Source organism: Anticarsia gemmatalis, chromosome 22 (genome assembly GCF_050436995.1).
Source record: "Anticarsia gemmatalis isolate Benzon Research Colony breed Stoneville strain chromosome 22, ilAntGemm2 primary, whole genome shotgun sequence".
Classification (NCBI taxonomy): Eukaryota; Metazoa; Arthropoda; class Insecta; order Lepidoptera; family Erebidae; genus Anticarsia; species Anticarsia gemmatalis.
The window spans coordinates 7,412,101-7,432,824 of NC_134766.1; the positions used below are offsets into that span (position 1 = coordinate 7,412,101).

The window sequence follows — 20,724 nt, forward strand, 5'->3', positions numbered from 1 at the left end:
TTACCACCGCAAAGGAATAATAACATTTATTAATAACAGATGTATAAGAATATATTTGTATCACAAAGAAAAAGTGACCTATTTCCAGTATAATCTCGTGATAGAATCTCAATAAAATCTCGCTTTCTCTTTCACGCTCTGTTTACGAGAATATTTATTTTTCTAATCTTTACCTACATTCATTGATTTCTGGTGCAAAAAGTTTTTAAAAGGTTAAACAAGTACCTTAATTAATGGAAAATAATATCTTTATTTGTAGTACATAGTTATATAACTTTACAGATGTTACAAAAGCAAAGATTTTATTTTTCAGTGGAAAGGCATGGTATAGACCTTTGCCCAGCAGCGGGGTGATATAGGGTCGTAATAATATTAAATGCGGGCACTAAGCTTTACCATAATGACATATAAATGTTTGCAGCCCAGAAGCAAGTAATTAGCAGTACTGTTGATGACAGGTTATTTTTTCCTATAATCAATTTGGAAAGCTTCATAAATATTTATCAAAGTGTAAAGGAAGGAAGGGCTCTGTAAGGATGGAATAAAGCTATGCATAAAACAATGATTTTGTTATTATGGTTTTAAACAATGGTTTTGTAGCTGCATAATGGGCACCATGACTTTTCATAGCGATAAGCGATTATCGACAGTCTGCCACACCTTTGGTAAATAACTAGTTTTCCAAATGGGAAAGTGTTGTAATGTTTTATACTTGGTAGAAGATAAAACAGTACGTTATTAAAAATTATTTACAAAGTAGTGTTTGTAGATTAATGTCTATCGAATTGGTATTGATTCCCGCAAATGGGTCCGGTGCGTAGTACTAATCGGCGTTCCTGTGTGACTAGATGTATGGATGTGAACGAAGCATGTGGCGTTCTTTGGTCCTAGCCTAACACAATGACAAGAACGTCGTGATATAAATAATGTAGAAAGACGAGAATTATATTCAGAATTAAATTGTTTATTTAGATTCCAAAGGTGTAACCAAATTCTGTTGTACATACAATAACTACCTCACATTAAACTACAGCATTCTCTAGCTTATAACAAGCTTCAAAGAGGAGATATATTTATCCTTCCTCTCAAAGACTATTCGACACAGCATTAAACTAAAGGTGTGAAAATCCTCAGTACTTTATGCTCTACGATACACGATATAATGCTACTCTGTCCTACTGTTACACAAATAGCTCGTGTCCCTAATATAACCACTTCCTCTCCATCTGTCCTCTGTTGAACTTTTCAACTGTTACGCAACGCTTCTGAGTTCGACCTACCGCAATTTATTTTAATACTACATTGACGCTTTCATGTCCTACAATTGACTGAATTTCAATTAAAAGATCTCTGGGGCAAAAAGTATATTATATGTTAATCTAGGTTATAAACCATCAAAATCCGTTTGGTAGTGGCGTGATTGAGAAACAAAATAATATCCGTCCAAGCTTTCGCATTTATAATACTAGTAGGTAAGGTTATGCAATTCCAAAAAGGGTATATCTTTTATTACCAAAGTATAAGACATGAGCTCTCTTATCATTGGCATGTTCTATAACAGTCTTTATTACATTAAAGTTCTCTCTATCTGTATATGTTGTTAGATTCATATCTGTGTGTATACATATTAATCTTAATCTCTCTAAATTACTGAACTGATTTAGACTTATATACATCTTGATTATCTTCCCACAGTACAATATGTTTCTATTGTGTATTAGATCATCGCTTTTTATCTTCCCTAGGAAATACCTTGCAATTGTCAGTTTTTGTGAGATCCTATAGGTAAGGTAGGCCTAACCCCTCCCTCATTACGGGAGGAGACCCTTGCCCAGCAGTGGGACATTAATGGGTTAAATTTATTTATTATTTATTTACTATAGGTAATCCTCCTTTTCTACTAAAAACTACGTTTTAACACTTAATAACGTTTTCAGTACTTCAATATCATTATTATTGTGCTTTAAGGTTACTGTAGCGTATATATTACTAGCTGACCCGTGCAACTTCGCTTGCGTCACATAAGAGAGCCACGATTTTTCCCGTTTTTGTAACATTTTTCACTGGTGCTCTGCTCCTATTGGTCGAAGTGTTATGATATATAGCCTATAGCCTTCCACGATAAATGGGCTATCTAATACTGAATGATTTTTTCAAATCGGACCAGTAGTCACTGAGATTAGAGCTTTCAAACAAACAAACAATCAAACAAACTCTTCAGCTTTATAATATTAGTATAGATTTAATAGTTTCCAACGAACCATTAAATAACCATTCATATTGGCAGAAGTATTTTGGCACATGTTCCCTTTACTTCATAATCCGTAATAACTATTAGCGTATTTCATAACTTTTCCATTTTTATACATTACGATGTTTAGCGTAAGTAGTAATACATACCCACAGACATAAAATCATGTCTTTTTCCCATGGTGGTAGGCTGAGACCAAATGATGTTACTTGCTGCGATCTCTACAAACTTATTTTGTAAATCTTAGGTTTTACCTGAAAATCTTAGGATTTACCTCAGTTCGGGCTTTTACAGTAACATATATAACTTATAAAGTATGGATGTGATACTTTTTGTCATACTTTCTTTATCTTTCGTAGCAATGTATTGTTATATTGCTTATTGATTTTTTACTGACTCTAGTAATTTAATTTCAAACTTAAATACACAATAACAATCAGCAAAAGTTGAGCAATATCCTCAAATTGATTGTTAATTCATTACTTTTTCCTGCTATATTTATAAATTCAGCAGACTGCATTCGGCTAATAATAGTCATTATTTAAGGAAAAGTCTGATTCTTCGGTAAAATGTATGTGTGTTTTATTAATATTTTAACATTACTACATGAGTGCTTGCAGAGGTTTCTGAAACTAAATTTACGTTCTCAGATTAATATTTATAAAACTAAATATTATGTTTTCTGTACGCTTATTTATTTAATTATATCATAGCAAGTTATGTTTATAACCCTCTTATTCATAAAAATATATGAAGTTATGAAAGGCTTATAAAGAGTTTGGTTTCTTTCACTCCTTTGCGAAATGAAAAAGAGAAAACATATTATGGTAGTCTTTTAACTAAAATAGGTTTATAGTGTGTTTATGAATAAGAGGGTGAGTCTATAAGGGCAGTAATACTCTGTTTTTATCGTATATCTCTCGATAGTTTTACTCAGCGATGTTTATGAAAGTGTCGGTATGCGTCACGCACTATTAACCGCTTAGATTGCAGTCTGCTCACCCTATTTACATAGTAAACGCGTAATGTATAGAGTGACAGATTATGAATCAATTTATAGTAAATTATAGCTCTTAAGTGTGGTAGTTTCTATATATCAAGAGAGTAAAAAAGAATTTTCTTGCACGAGTTTGTTTGACATACTAGCTTTGCCCGCGACTTCGTCCACGTTCAAGATTTCGCTAGCTATACGTATGCCAAAATTCATCAAATTCTGTTCGGTAGTTTTTGTGTGGAAAAGAAACAAACATCCAACCTTAAAAGATGCGCATTGATATTGTTTGGATATACTATTGCAGTATTATAGGTACAAAGTAATAAAAGGTAAACCCTAGTTTTGAGTATATCAAGGTTATAACTAATCGTCAGATACAAAACAATGTTAATGTATTCGATGACGAAATTACAAAGTAAAATTAAATTCTAATCACGTCCAAAACTTGACCGCAATAACATTGCTTAACCTTGCCAATTGATCGATCCGCAGTCACGAGCCCCTCATCTAAAACAGGGAGATATCAGAAAGGGGAGCACCCTTTATTACGCCAGCTGTATTCATACATACCTATACATATATGACAATAAAAGCTAAGCGTAATGCAATAATTCTCTCAATAAACAGATCCTTTGCCAACTCGGCACTTGAAATATTTTGTGTAGTTATACAGGGTCCCTAGATATAGACACTAAGGGTACGACAGATTGTTACGAAAATGCGTGTCACAGTGTCAAGAGTAGCGGGCGTCGCACCGGCGCGGTTGGATGCGCGCGCATCGACCTCAAATTTTCCTCCGTAGTATTGAATCGGCCAGTCACTTTTCCTAACCTCAAAACTACACCGCAAACAGCTGTTTCGTAATTCTCGCTGAAACAAACCGAAAATTAATGAAAATTACCGCACGAACAATCACACGGCACGTCTAGACGCTTCGGATGCCATTACGAAATTGTTTAAATTTAGAATCCGGCAATATTTTTTTTCAATTTACGGCTTTCTTGGCTTTCATTCAGTTTCCAGCCAGCCGGATTCGCGGATAGCTGTATTCTTGTCACTTATATTTAAAAAGTATTTCATTGTTTTTGTAGAATTAGTGTAATTTTATTTATTTCGTTCGCTTGTGTTTTTAGGTTAGTTTCGTAGGTCAAAATGTTATTTATCGCGTAATATGAAGTGTAGTGTTAATTGTGAGACATGTATGTGCTAAGTGAACCTTACGACTAAAATATACAAGTGTTGTGTTGTGTACTTACTCGAAAATGGACGAGTACGAGTATGACTTCGCGTACGAGTGCCGGGTGCGTATTTACTTCAGTACCTTTTGGTCCAATATTGGTGTTACCTGCAAACGTTTGATCCAATGCAGATAATGCATTTCGCGCACGTGACTGCGCAAACAAGAGAATTCCTATTTATTTTTAACTTTTAATTGGAGCATAAATTTACAATACCGGCAATTTTTCTTTCAAACATTTAAATGAATGTAAAAAAATTGGCAGCTGAGCTGGCAACTTTTAAAAGCAGGTGAAAATATAGGTCGTTTTTTGTCGGTCAATTGCTACATATGGCCAAAAATAATGTCAGATTATTCAATAAATTACTGAGGACCGGTCAGCGTGGCCTTATACGAAAAGTCGCGATTTTGCAACTACACACTGCACCGGTCAATTACCTCTTCGAAGCAAGTTTTTTTGCTCACCGGCGATATCAAAGGCGCTGTTAAGAATCTAAAAATGCATCATTATCAATCAATAGATGCTAATTTGCGACCGATCTATTTATTTTTTACTGACTTTTAATAGCCTGATAGTTGTTATAAGATACTATTTGAATTGGTTCATTTTCTCGACCTTAAATAGATCGAGAAGGTCTTAAAAATGGTCGTGTCGACAAATTATATATTTTGTTTCGCTCATTTCTGAAAATACGATCATTTATTGAAAGGGAGTAGACGTAAGATAAATTATATTAAAATATACACCACCTCTATACTCTTTTTTATGACGTCAAATTAGAGTATTATCAAGCCAATCAAGTGTTTATTTTTAATTTACAAAAGTCTGTATTATCAATCACGAACTCTATAATAATCTAAAATAATGTTCACAACAGAACGTCTTTTTGAACCTATTATAAGGATATTTTGAGATCTATCTTGCTACCGATTAACGTTGACCGTGAGTTTCTTGCTAGCTCTTCTCATAAGGCTCTACCCCCTTTCCGAGCTAGTGGTAGATTCAGTGATTATAACAACTATCAATATTTGACCTAATTGAATAAATGATTTGATTATGATTTCGTTTATTAATACGAGCCTAAGATATTCTCAATAACAAACGCTCGATTTTTGCAACGGTACCATATGATCGATATTAATATTAATTTAGAATGTATATCTCAGATAAAGATCTAGATATGTTCATTCAGCTATTAACGGTTGTCAAACTACACGTTTATTAAGTTTATCTTAAACGAGTCTATGACCGTCGATATTTGTGGTAATAATTAGAACATTAGTATGTTTTATTCATATGTTTTTATTGTATAGATTGTGATTATTATTTTTTTGTTCAGCCCTCTTTTGGATCCCACTGCTGGGCAAAGACCTCATTATTAACAGCAGTGGGATTGTTCTTAATGTATCTAAAAAAGTAGGCTATATGAATTTAGAAACGTTAAGTTTCTTGCAAGGTTTTACAAAATGGTTTTCGTGCCAGCAGTAAATTATGCTTAGAACAGATTTGATTGTATTTAGGTGATCTCTACGTTAGAATTTAGTAGTAAAAACGTAAAGATATGACGTAAAGAATAAATTCTAGTCTGCTAACAAGAACTGCAGTTTTTCTGTATATTGCATTCTATGGTAATATTGATAATTGGATATTGATGAAGACATTAACGCAATTACGCAAAAAAACAAGGAATATGGAAAATAATTCTCAACTTTTTACGACCAATTAAGTCATGAGTAATTCTGACATCATTCAAATGCCAATTGATTGACGTTTGACGACCATAGATTAAATATTACTTTGTTTTTTTTTTTCAGCGTCTCGTTGAGGCGATGGCACCTCGGTCGGCGCGGTCCTTCCGCCAAGAATTTAACATGACACAAGACTTGACCACAGAGCACACGTACTCGACGCATTATACCACAGAAAAGTAAGTACCTCTTAGAATATAAGTGTACCAAAGTGATATAAATTAGCACCTATGTCGTACTAATAGGATTTGTTAACAAAGTTGTAGATTTTACACCAGATTTATTTTTAGTTGTATAATATGTTATTGTGTCATTCATGTTTCGTAATATGTCATTTTTCCTTCACAACCAGAATCGTCAGAACGTCACATACGACAGAGCTAGACGGTCAACCAGTCAAATCAATGACCAATGGCAAACTAAATTCACCTAATTATACAACGAAAACAATTATATCAGATGACGACAGACCTGACGTACGAAAACTTAAACGAGTCCACAGAATGTACGAAGGACCGAACATTATCGAATCTAAAGGTATATTGCATCCCGAGACTAGAGAAATACTCACAGTTGGTCAAGCGATCAGTATGAGAATACTTGATGTACGAACGGGAAGGTTACTATCTTCTCCCGAAACAAGACAAACGTTAAGCATCGAGCAAGCAGCACAAGAAGGTCTCATAGACCCGAAACTCGCTGCCAGATTAACAGGACCATGCGGTATGACCGAAGACGGAAACGAAGTCACATTACTAGAAGCAATACAGAGAGAATTATACGACGCCGAACAAGGACTCGCAGATCCAGCCGAGAAGAGAATCAAGGTAACTGTTGAAGGTGAACAGTCCACCCAAGGAATGAGTATCTCGGATGCACTAAATCGCGGACAAGTTGATTTACAGAAGGGTCTGTACAGACTACCGAATGGAAGCTACATAACAATAGCTGAAGCATATCAACGCGGCTACCTCATCTACAATGAGATTATTAAGATTAAATCAAGTGCTCTGTGTCTGTCTGACGCGATTAGTCAAGATTTAGTCGATAACAGCGGCTGGATTCTGGACAGGAATTCGGGCGACAAATTCCAGATAGACGTAGCTATTAAAAACGAATTAATCAATCCTAACATTAGAGAAGTAGTTGATCCTAAAAATGACACGAAAATAACCCTTGCTGAAGCGATCGAGAGAAATATTATAAATACTAAACATTCTAAATACGTACATAATATAACTAAAGAGAAACTAACATTTAAAGACGCGGCGGTTAAGAGGTATATTTGTAAACCCATGACACTTAAGGACGTATGTGACAATAATCTTATGACTAACGATGGTAAGATATTCTCGCCGGCTAATAGGGCGCCTTTGAACATTCTAGAAGCTATTTCTGCTGGCGTTCTTGATAGTGATACAGTCAAATGTATTACTAACACGACGACAGGAGGTCTTTTAACGTTGTCCGAAGCGTTAGGTGCTAAAATTATATTACACGACAATAAATTCCGGGATAACTTAACCGGTGAAATCTGTACTATTCCTGAAGCTGTTGATCGTGGTTTAATTACGTCAGTGTCTCAACGGTCAATATTCGACATTGACGGATTCAAAGATCCTAAGACAGGGGAATTTGTATCATTCAATGTCGCGATGAGCAAAGGTAATCTCAAATACGTGAACGGCGAGACTTTCGTAAAGTCGGAAAGCGGAGACTGGGTGTTCTTAGAAGACTGCACTAAAGTGTCTTTAGTTAGGGCTGAGGTATTAGAAATGTTAAATCGTAAGATAGGTGTGTATGAAAATGGTAAGGAACTGTCAGTTTTAGATGCCGTATTCAAGAATATATTAGATCCCAAGACTGGACATTTATTAGACGCGACGACTAAAAAGCCTATTCCGTTCAACAAAGCTGTAGAAATCAATATGATTACACCTGAGGGTGCGGCCTTATTGAATTCTCTCTTGAACATTATTCTTACATTACAGACTGTCACTAAAACTGTGAAACGGTACGTAACAGTGACTAATACGAATACTTCACAAAGATCTGAGACTATAATCACATTCGCTGAAGCTATTAGGCGCGGACTTATTGACGAACACACACAGACTTTCACAGACCCCACCACGGGAACAGTGTTCCCCATTCAACAAGCGTTAGACGAAGGATTGTTAGGCGTAGAAAAGAACGAACCGCGCGTTGTACATATTTCGGACCGCGTTTCCAAAAAGGACTTGATTCCAGGACAAGTGGTTGAACTTAAAATCACAAAGAAATCGTTCATCAAAGACTTGCCGCCTAGTCCTGAAGGCAAAGTCCAAAGAGATAACAGACCCGAGACTTTGAAGAGTCCTGATTATACCATTCGCGAAACTAGCCAACCTCGTGAAGTCATTCATGAGAGTAGAACTGTATCTAAATCTGTAGTTCAAGATCCTTCCGTTACTTCCATGACAATTAAGAAGAATACAATAGAATTGCCTCGCGGTGGCTGGACGTTAAGAGAAGCCATTCAACAAAATCTCTTTGATCCATCTACAGGCATGTTCATTATCCCAGGAACAGACAGAATCTTAGACTTAGAAGAAGCACTAAAACTCAACATTATTAATCCAGATTCTGCTGTCGTAATTGATTCTAGAACTAAGAAAGAATTCCCTCTTAATAGAGCCATAGAGTACGGTATGATTGATAGTACAGGTCATTACAAACTTGTCGGTGAAATTATTACAATGACTGAGGCCATTGAGCGTAGGTACATTACGTTTATCCAACTGACTAGAACAGTGACGTCACAGAAAGTTATTACAATTACATCCATAGCGGGTATGCCAGACAAGATGGAGATATCTGAACCACGCGACACGCCTTCCCGCGAGCTTTCTGAAGATCAGTCAGCGTTAGAACCGGTGCAGGTAACGCCAGGAGTCATCTTCGACCCTGCAACGGCATTAGTTATTTCCACCTCATCAGGTGTCTCTGAGAACGTACTCGAAGCCGTCGAACGCGGACTAGTTCCATCAACCAGTGTCCAAGTAGTCGATCCTCGAACAAACAAGCTTATAACTTTGAAACAAGCTCTAGATCAGGGTATTGTCGATCAAAAGACAGGCGAATATAAGGACAAGTCAGGTAGGAAAATAAACCTTGTAGATGCGGCTAAAGTAGGTCTGATTGCAGTAGTAGGAGCGCCTTTAGTTGCTGCGTCTAAGGTTATTCAAGTAGTTAGAAGCACCATGGTAGTAGACCCTCAAACAGGTGAAAACTTGCCTATGGAAGTAGCTTATGAACGCGGACTGGTCGATCCAGTGACATATAGGAAATACGAAGAATCTATTAGGGACAGGTCGCCAGTGACGGAGGTCACTCAAGAAGTCAAAACTTCGACCACCACAAATGTAACCTACTCACAAGTTACTACAAAAACGATGCCTACAGAAACTACTGTTACCGTCGTAGTTGATCCTAACACGGGAGAAAAGTTGCCAATAGAAGTAGCTTATGAAAGAGGTCTAATAGACCCAGTGTCTTTTAAGAAATACGAGTTGTCAATTAAAGAGAAATCTCCTGAATTCTCTCATAAGATTAGTCCCAGTGAAGTCACATTTACTCAAGTTACTAGTGCGACTTCACCGGATACAATCGTAACAATGGTAGTCGATCCCAAAACTGGCGAGCAACTGCCCATTGAGGAAGCTTATAAGAGAGGTATTATCGATTCAGTTACATACAAAATATACCGTGACACTCTTGCTATTAGGCAACAAGGTCAAGTACTTCAAAGTACTGAGACTAAGAATGTTCCTGGCACTAGCTCAGTAACTTTCACTCAAACCACAGCTAAACCAGTATCAGTCGGAGCAGCAGTTTCTGAAGGTTTCATCACAGTAGAGTCTATTCAAAATAGTCTTTCAGCTGACAATAGAAAGGTCATCGAAACTGTTACCATTGACAAATCTAAAGCGCGTCCAGCTGACATCATCCAAATTACTAAGACTTCGATAACTGCTAAACCCAAGTATAAAATCAATATCAGTAGGGAACAAACTCCTGAAGCGCAAGTATTTGACACAAAACCCGTAGTACTACAAAAATTGAGGAAACACGTTGTTCTCCCTCTCGAGGCTGTCGAGAAAGGATTAATTGACTCAGAAACGGCTAAGATTCTAGAAGCTGTAAAACTTTACAAGGATGAGAACGGAGCGCCAATTACACTCGAAAAGGCCATTGAAAAAGGTCTTGTCGATGAAAACAAGGGTAGAATTACTGACCCCGTCCACGGCGATGTAATTACTATTAAAGAAGCGCTAAAACGAGGTATATTAGACGGTGAAGGCCAGGATGAAGTATTAATTCCTCTAGCAAGGAGTCTATCTATTGCTGAAGTTCTAGAACAAGGATTATTAGACCCGGTCACTGGAAAAATAATTCATCCTGAGACAGGCAATCTCTTAACATTAAGAGAAGCTATTATCTGCGAAATTGTTGATCCTTTATCGAGCGTTACTATCGCACCAGGAAAGAAAATCACTATAGCGGAAGCGATTGAAAGAAATATCATTGATAGTGAAAAGAATGTAGTGAAAACTAGTGACGGACCACTTGATTTTATATCAGCTGTAAATGCTCAGCTGTTCCCTGCTATGCAAATTAAACCTATAGAGGAAATTCCTCCCGCAGCCATGACATTGAATGTTGCAGTTAAGAAGAATCTAATTAATCCTCACACAGGGGAGATGAAACATCCTCTTACAGGAGAACTCATCCCAGTTAACGATGCTGTCAAGAGAGATCTTATTATGTCGATACCATACCCGCAAACTGAAGAAACAATGTCCTTAGAGGAGGCTCTTGACAAGGGAGCTGTAAATCTTAAACACGCAACTTTCGTTGATCCGAAAACAAAAGAAGTGGTCCCACTAGACCAGGCCTTAGAACAAGGTCTGCTGGCCGTAAAACCAATGACAGATATGCAAGTTACCGGTGTAGTTACTACAATCACAGAAACATTCTCATCACAGCACACGGTTACGACTAAAATGATTGAATTATTAGCAGACTATGTATTGGTCAGTTCGACCCAGGTTCAGAATACCAGAACGGGTGAAATCATTTCTATCGACGAGGCTCGTGCTAGGGGTATTGTCAAAGATGAACAAACTAGCAAGGAGCAATTTATCACTAGTGATACTAATTTCGCTTTTGATGACGCACTCGCTCACGGGTACATTAATATGGAGACAGGTACATTCACGCATCCTAAGACTGGTGAAACTGTAACAATTTCTGAAGCTATCGAGAGCGGTGTCTTAACTACTGAAGTTCCAAAAGAACCGAAGAAATCGTCTCCGAAAAAAGAAGTTTTAGAATTATTAGACTTGAATGAGGCGTTTGAACTTCTATTTGATGAAAAGACACAAAAGTTCAGAGATCCTAAATCGCCTAATAAGGTGCTCACTTTCAAGGAAGCTCTTGAAAAGAAAATCATTAATCCTGATTCCGTGATTTATAATGTAGAAGCTGGTAAACCAGTTACATTACGGGAAGCTTTGAATACGGGCCTGATCGACAAGAAGACTGGTAAACTAAAGGATACCAAGACGGGTAAATCTATTGATGTTAAGAATGCTGCTAAAATGGGCTTAATAGCGGTCGTTGCTGCACCCGTGCTCGCTGGTATGGCAGTTGTACAAGGAGTTAGTGCTGTGAAAAGCAAGATTATGCAATCAAAACAAGACAAGGCTATAGAATCCCCCAGTCGCATTACTACCTCAGAAACTGCCTTTACATATGAGCCAGTTGATCATGGCAAGGTTAAAAAGCCAGAAGAAAAGGGCAAGAAACCGGACGAGAAGAAACCCGAAACGAAGGATGCAGCAATTCGAAAACCGGTTAAAGAAGATGACAAACCACAGAAATCTACGCCTTCAGGCAAGACTACTCCTCAAGAGGAAGTGCCCAAGTCAACAGAAACGACCGTTGTTAAGAAAACAACTGTCATAGACCCAGCCAGTAAGCATCCTGAAAAGTACGAAGTTCAAGAGATAGTTACTACTGAAGGAACATCGGAATCAAGAGCGATCGAAAGTGTAGTAATTGAAAAGAAGACTATTATAATCGAGAAAGATACAAGAACTACAGAACTACTGACTTCAGAAGAAATTACACGTGGCGACATACCTTCTGAGGGAGAGGTAACAATCGAGGAGATAACCACCAAGACCAGAGAGGTTCCTTCAAAGAAAGATGCAACTCCCGAAACTCCAACAAAGAAAGGAACTAAACCTGATGAATTGCCCAGCAAGAAGCAACCTGAAACCCAAAAGGTTAAAGAAAGCTCAGAGGCCAAACCGCAACAGCCTACCAGTGAAAAGACAGTCACTGAAACAACCACCATTGTGACAGAGGTAACCAAAAAACCAGATGACTTCAAACCTAAAGAATTAGACATTGCTCAAGGCAAAACTGTTGTCGAGAAACCAAGTCCAATAAGAGATATGGAACATGTCGTTTTTGAAGAAAAGCCAGTTATATCGGAATTCAGACAAGTTACTCCTGATGGTGAAGAAATTGTTACAATTGTCAAGAAGACAACAGTCACCAAGACTGAATACGAGACTGCGGAAGAAGCAATACCTAAGGATGTTAAAGATAAATCACCTAAAGACAAACTCCCGATCGAACAAAAGCCAGAAGATAAGGCTACCAAACCTGTTACAAAAGAAAAGACACCAATTGGGGACAAGCCCGTAGAAAAGACAACTGTTGTTACAAGTGTTACATCAGAATCGAAAGTAGTCAAACCTGGTGATAAGAGAGTTCCAACGCCGGAGGAACTTGATGACGACAGTCCATCAATCGATCGTGACTTTGAAATCATCGAAGAAATGCCAGTGGTACAAGAAATACGTGAGATTACACCTGATGGTAGGGAAATTACAACTATTATTAAATCCACGACATCGAAATCTGAACCAACTGAGTATATCACTGAGTCTAGCAGCACAGTGTTCTCTACATCATCGTCTACTGTCACAACCGTTGAAGTAACGCAGAGTCAGTCCACCTCATACCAAGTTGTGACTGAGGAAATCACCGGGCCTGAAGGTATTACAACGGAGACCGTTGTACAAGAATACTATGTTACTGAAGCACCCGATGAAATCGATGATGCTCAACCGATTCGAAAGGATAAGCTATCTCCTGACACTGAAAAAGATACTAAACCAATCAAAATTAGCGATATTAACAAAAAACCAACTGAATCAGATTACGCTGACACACAGCCTAAAGCGAAACCTGAGAAGGTCAAAGATCTGGAATCGCCCAAAGACAAGGCACCTGAAACCGGTGACAGAAGAGAAGTTACGCCAGAGAAACCTCTAGAAGTAGCTCCCGGCGTAATTTACGATCCCAATACTTCAATTGTTATTTCTTCACAAGAAGGCGTAGCTGGAAATCTATTGGAAGCTGTTGATAAAGGTATTGTCCCTACAGACACTGTCAAAGTTGTTAACCCGAAGACCGGTAAAGAAATTCCTCTCAAGGAAGCTATAAAGAAGGGAATTGTGGACAGTAAGACAGGAGAGATAAAGGACAAATCAGGTAAGAAAATGAGTATAGCTGATGCTGCTCAGATAGGATTGATCGCTGTAGTCGGCGCGCCAATCTTAGCAGTTGCTAAAGTTGTAGACGTTGTAAAGAACGCGGTCGTTGTTGATCCGAAGACGGGAGAAAAGCTTCCATTAGATAAGGCACGTGAGAGAGGTCTTGTCGACGCTGATACTTATAAGAAGTATGAGGAAGTGATCAAGACACACAAACCTGATGAAATAACAACTGAAGTTATTGAGAAGACTACTACTAAGAGGCCTAAAGACGTTACTTTCTCTGAAGAAATCGTTGAACATCATACCACAACTAAAACAACCACACGTCCCGGTCAGGTCGAGATAGTTACAGAGACGACGGAGTACTCCAAACCCGTTGTGTCTGAAATTACCACAACCACTGTCGAACAGAAACTTATTGAGTTTGGAAAACCAACTCAAACGACTGTTCATGACGGAAAATCTATTTCTGCTATGTTAATTGATGCCGAAAGACAGCCTTTGAGAGTGATTGACGAGATCACTGAACAAAACCTGACTAAAGAAAAAATAGAACCAATTAAGCCACTTTACGAAAACATTCCATTAATTGACGCGATTTCTCAAGGTAAAATTGAGCCTAAAGTTTGTAGGATTATTGTAAATGGCGTAGAATCTCCACTCACAGTTCAGGACTCGTTAGAACAAGAACAAATTAGTAGGTTCGCTCCTGTAGATGTTTTATCTAAGAACTGTGTCGTAGTAAAGGAAGTTAAACCTAATTATTGCGTCGCTATTTCTCAAAGAATAACTCCCGAAGAGTTATCGGAGATGGGCGTGTACGATATTGAGAAACAAATATTCTTGAATCCAGAAACTGGTGCTAAAATATCCTTCGAAGAACTCGTCTATGGCCTCCAGATCTTTGATCCAGAGTCCATCTTAGTGAAAGATTTGGGTTCAAAATCGGACGACTACATTTCATTCGATGAAGCGATTGCCAGACCTATTATTGACAAAACTACAGGTCATATGGTTAATCCTAAAACAGGCAAACGCGTGCCTTTCTTACAATGTGTACAATTAGGCTGGGTAGTCGAAAAGCCTGAGGATGTATCAATTCCCGAACAAGTATCAATAGAGTCTGCTTTAGAGCAAGGACTGTATAATCCCAAGACAGGAGAGATTACAGATGTTAATACAGGCGCGTTGGTACCTATAGGTCAAGCTGTAGAAAAAGGTTTAGTTGACCAAGATACTTTACTCATTAGGGTACCTCACACTAACGAAGTCATTACAATATCTGATGCCATTGAACGTAACATTATTGAGATTCGTGAGGGTGTAATTACTATAATCGAGACCCATGAAATCATAGAGATATCCGTCGCGATTCAACGTGGAATGATTACAATCATTCGTAGACCGATTTCTATTGAGGCGGTTATTGAAAATGACATGTACGAACCAAAGTCAGGAAAGATAAAGGACGTAGTAACAGAACAGTTAGTAACGGTCGGAGACGCCGTAGATAGGAACATTGTACACCCAACAATTTCTGAAATCAAAGACACTGCTTCAGAGAAATTCGTGCCGCTTATTGAAGCTCTTGACTCGAAACTTATTGATCCCGAAACTGGTAAAATTAAGGATAAAAAGACTGGTAAACACATTCCATTAGATGATGCTTTAAAGAAGGGATTAGTAGCGACAAAGGCGGTTACGTACTCATTATTCGATATTATTGAATTAGGATATTACTCTCCCGAAACCGGCAAGGTATTAAATCCTAAAACAGGAGAAACTATAACACTCGGCGAAGCTATACAACAACAGCTAGTAGATCCGTCTGACGTTAAAATCAAGGATGACAAGTCCGAAGCAGTTATTCCGTTCGATAAAGCAGTTAAATCAGGTCTCGTAGACCTAGAAAAGGGCATTATAACTTCCCCACTGACAAACCTTAAAGACGCTTGTGATAGAGGATATCTGCTTAGCGACAAGAAACCTTGGACATTACAAGAAGGTCTGGTGCAGGGCTTCTACGATCCCGAAACAGGACTTTTGACTATTAATGACGTGACAATGACTCTCGAAGAGGCGATCAAAATCGGTAACATCAACCCCGAAGCTCTTACTGTTAGGAACTCTATCACCGGAGAGATTATTTCCCTTGCAGATGCCATTAAAGCCGGCATCATCGATTCTAAGGAAGGTAAAGTTAGAGATCCTATCCATGGTGACAATATGTCTCTTACAGAGGCTTCGGACCTTGGTCTAATCCTTCCAGCTAAACGTAAACTTAGCTTACCAGAAGCTGTATTCAAAGGCTTTTACGATCCTAAAACTGGCAAGTTCTCGAACCCTCTGAGCAAGGAAAAGATACCAACCGATAGGGCTATTAAGAAGCGTTTGATTGATCCGCAATCCACATTAGTACACGCCGCGGGTAAAGTAATACCGTTCGAGTTCGCAGTAGATAGGGGAATTGTTGACAGTAGAACAGGAACAATTAGGTTAGGCGATGAAAATATCGACTTCCGTGAAGCCTTCGAAAGGGGAATTCTCGTAGAAGTTCGCAAACCTATGTCTCTTATCGAAGCACTCGAAAAGGGCGTTTACAACGAAATCACCGGATTATTCATGGATCCACAGAGTGGAAAGAAATACACGCTTGTCGAGGCCATTAGATTGAACTTAATCGATGCTCACTCAGTCCACATCTTAGACAACAGGTTAGGCAAATGGGACAAAATTACATTACCGGAATCACTAGAAACAGGTGTCATTGACGACAAAACCGGTAAGATTAGGAACATCAATAGTGACAATGAGGAAATTAGTCTCCGTACCGCGTTCGAAATTGGCCTATTAGTTGATAGCAAGGCGCCTATTAGCCTCCAACGTGCTTTACATCAAGGCCTCTATGACGACAGTACTGGCAAAATTATCGACCCAGCCACAAACCGCAAGATAACCTTACACGAAGCTATTAGACGGTCCATTATTAGTCCCAAATATCTCTGCTATTTCGACAAGAAATCTGAAAAGCCTTTGTCACTCGCCGACTGTTGCCGTAGCGAGATTGTTGATAGGAGAAGTGGCAAGTTCCATGAACCTGGCTCTGATGTACAAATTACTTTGTCTGAGGCTATGAGCTTAGGTCTTATTGTTGACATTGAAAGTGCTGGATTCACTTTGTATGAGACCTTATCTATGAACATGTATAACATCACCGAATTGGTATTCATACACCCAGTCTCTGAAAGAAAGATCTCATTAAAGTCGGCTATTGCTGAGGAATTCATTAACCCCGAAACATCTCTAGTTAAACATATTCCTAGCAGCAAATACATCAAACTTAGCGAAGCCATACAAACCGGTGTCATTGATGAAGAGAACAGCGTTTATGTTTTACCAAACGGTAATCAAATCAACTTGTTAGACGCTAAGCATCGCGGTCTTATAGTTACAGCTAAAAAGAACTTGAGCCTCGAAGAGATTATTCGCAATGGTCTCTTCAGAGCCGACAACGGTAAAATTGTTGACCCTAGTACTAACGAATTCATTGACATTAACAAAGCTATTGAAACTGGCCTTTTGAATCCCGATCTTACCGTCGTCAAAGATAATGTAACCAACAAGTTCAAACCACTACCAATCGCTATTCAACACGGCGATGTAGATGTTACTAAAGGTAGGGTTATTGATACTAAAGCTAAGAAGACCTTTAGCTTAGACATCGCATTCGACAAAGGACTCTTGGTTACCGTTATCCAACCACTAACGTCCCAAACAATCTCTAAGAAATACGTAGCAGACTCGTCTGCGTCGAAAGAACCGGTCCTTAGAGAGTTCACTTTAGATGAAGCTATCAAATACGAATTTATCGACCCCGAAACGGCTGTTATTAAAGATCCTCATAAGAATAAATACATTCCATTAAAATTAGGTATCACTGAGGGCATTATCGATAAAAATGCTAAAGGTTCTTTCGATGCTCAAAACAGAGGACGCACTCTTTGCTTTACTTTTGAGAACGGTTTGATTGTGTACGTCCGCGAACCTCTAACGTTTGAGCAAGCGATTGAAAACGGTCATTTGAACGTCGCGACAGCTCGATTCACTGATCCACATTCCAACGAAGTACTAACTATCAGAGACGCGGCCACATTGGGTTACATAGATTCAGACACGGCACTTATAAAGGATAATCTCAAGAAGAGGTTAGTGAAGCTCCCTGAGGCTTTCCGCAAAGGCCTCATGGATGCCGAGAAGGGCAACATCTTAGACACAGAGACCTCTAAATTGAACACGTTGACCGCCGCTATTGAGAGTGGGCTTCTGATGACTCCTAAAAAGAGCTTCAGCCTAATAGAGACATTGAACTTCGGTATATACAATCCAACAACCGGAGCTCTGAACGATCCTTTCATTACCACAAGCGTGATGGACAGAAAGAGGCTGAATTTAGGTGAAGCGATCCAACAGGGCATCGTAGACCCGTCGAGTACTGTCGTTAAAGAACCAGAGACAGGAAAGATTTGTCCATTGGTACAAGCGATAGAACAAAAGTTGGTTGATCCCGTCGAAGGCAGGCTCACTATAGATCCAGTTAAATCGATCAGTCTGGACTTAGTCAAAGCTCTGAAGAAGGGCTACTTGCTGCCAGCAGAAACGAGGGTAAGTCTTTTCCACTATGCATTCATTATGTGCTTCTATCGAGCAAAGGTGTTGCTTTACATCTTCCTGTTTCCATTCTTAGAAGGTGATCTATCTAAAGCGTTTGGCTTAAAACATTGGCATGGCACGACACCCACCGGACTCATAGTGTCGATTTTCTGGGTTGTTGAGCGTTGATTTTGGTGCGTCACAGTTTGTACATGTGGCCTATCACTAATGAACATAACATACAAACATTTTAATACTAGATTTTTTCTAAATAAATAGATATTTTCTTTTTGTAAGAGTAGTGACAGCACATATACATTATTCACTTACATTTTTGATTTCAGTAAGGTTAGCTTTTCACTTAATTAGAGGAGAGATTAAGCTTAAGACGTAGTGTAAAAGTTCAGTGCCTTGTGTTGTCCTTAAATGCTTATAGGTAACAGCGCTCGTCCATCGCTAGTTTTTCGCTGAAGAGCTAGCGATGGGACGGTGTGCTTACCACCCATTGTACTAAGGCTCGATGTATGTTGTTTTTTATTTCCAGCCGTTGCCTGCGATGCTAAAGAACCCTTTTGAGCTAAATCGTGAATGCTTGCCTGTGAGGGATCATATTAACGACGATATAAAGAACCATCACCGTTTCGCCAAATACCTAACCTCCCATGTATCACTTTGTGCTAAGAACTCGAGGTCGTTGCATTGGGTTCACGGTGGGACCCATGCGGCCTGTCAGCTTTATTATGTTCGCTTCCATTCAAAACCAGTGTACTATGACTACTGGTTCCGATATTCCGTTTTTTAGAATTTTCTAGAGTTTTTCGATGATATACTCATTCCTTGGAACCCGTGCTCACATGTTTTGGAATGCATGAACAACGCTATGCTCTTGTGATGTCGATATAAGGCGGATACTCGCAAACATTCACAATATCGAATGGTAAAACATTTTCAACACACAAACACGGAAGGTAGTATTTATTCATTATCGTCTTTATTTAAACGAGCGTGATCGGTGACGTGTTTAGTTTGTGTTACTATACTTCTAGCAGGTCTAGAAAATGATGACGTAGTCAGTTTGAGGCGCTGTTCGACCAATGAGATTACAGTAAATTAAATGGCCTTCTTTTTTAAAGTAATCTGATTGGTAGAACGGTGTAATTGGCTGTTTTATTATTTTCTTAATCTGGGTGAATTATAGACGGATGTATGTAATATTGATCATTTGTTTTCAGTTGTATTTTATATAAATAACTCCAACAATCCATTTCATCGCAATTCAGGGGTTAGTTTTATATAAACCTGAAGCAGCTGAAAACTCTTGGTTTTATTTCGTACATCGTTTAACTCATTCCAAACGTGTTAACGATTTTCATGTGACTTCATTTATTTGCATTTGATACATAGCACAATAATCTTAGTTGACTCTATTTTTTATTATGTAAATGTTGTCAGTGAACTAAGATTATTCGACAAAACAAAATATAGAGAAAAACGGCCCTCAAGAATCAAATCAAATGAAGTCACATTTTTATATAATTTAAATGTAAATTACGTCCGAAGTTTCGTGTAAATTCTTGACTTAATTTTTTATACTTTTTTACTATTCAAAAAACAATACTTTTTTATCATTTCTTACTTCATTTACTGTTCAAAAATACTTTTTCAAAGTTTCAGATTTACGAGAAGGTACTCTTTAACTTTTATTTATACCTATTTTTAACAAATAACTCTAAAAACATTAATTTAAGGTTATAACTGTCGGAAGATGTTGATACCATATTACGCAAATGTTGGATGCGTATGTCACAAATTGTCACTGAGATAGCAAATGTTTAAAACTATTGCAGTAGTGTGTTTGGAGACTGGAAACCTAACGAAAGCATACACTCAATTTCATTCTCTATTCACACTACATGCGTACACAACTCATGACATGGGTATGAAAGTCATGACATGCGCATGAAATTCATGGCATGCATGACAAATTCATGGCATGCGTGACAAATTAATGGCATGCGTTCTCAGTAATATTTCTGACATGCGCATATTCACTGCTTGCATGCTCTGCTTTTGCATGTTATTGTTACGGTCCGTGTGTTTCTTGTTGTTTCTCATTCTCATTCTCTATTGGCTGTCTGTTGTCGCTCGTTTTGAGTTTGTTTCGACTTCGCTTACTGTCTGCGTAGTACTGTGTTTAATATGCTTTTATTACAGGTGCTGATTGGTG

At 38.3% G+C, this 20,724-nt stretch overlaps 1 protein-coding gene across 33 annotated transcripts in view; it reads left to right on the top strand.

Moving 5' to 3' along the window:
* The window catches only part of shot (dystonin-like protein short stop), a 375,697-nt gene that overhangs the window by 293,875 nt on the left and 61,098 nt on the right, over positions 1-20,724 (top strand). For 25 of the 33 annotated variants that reach the window (XM_076129018.1, XM_076129022.1, XM_076129023.1 and 22 more), the window contains 2 exons: positions 6,298-6,410; positions 6,584-18,509. The exons of 5 other annotated variants lie outside the window; for them this stretch is intronic. In XM_076129018.1, coding sequence (XP_075985133.1) covers positions 6,298-6,410; positions 6,584-18,509 — 12,039 coding nt within the window. Of the gene's footprint in view, positions 1-4,399; positions 4,547-6,297; positions 6,411-6,583; positions 18,510-20,724 lie in introns of those variants that run through there. 3 more of the 33 variants (XM_076129038.1, XM_076129029.1, XM_076129028.1) reach the window with 2 other exon arrangements.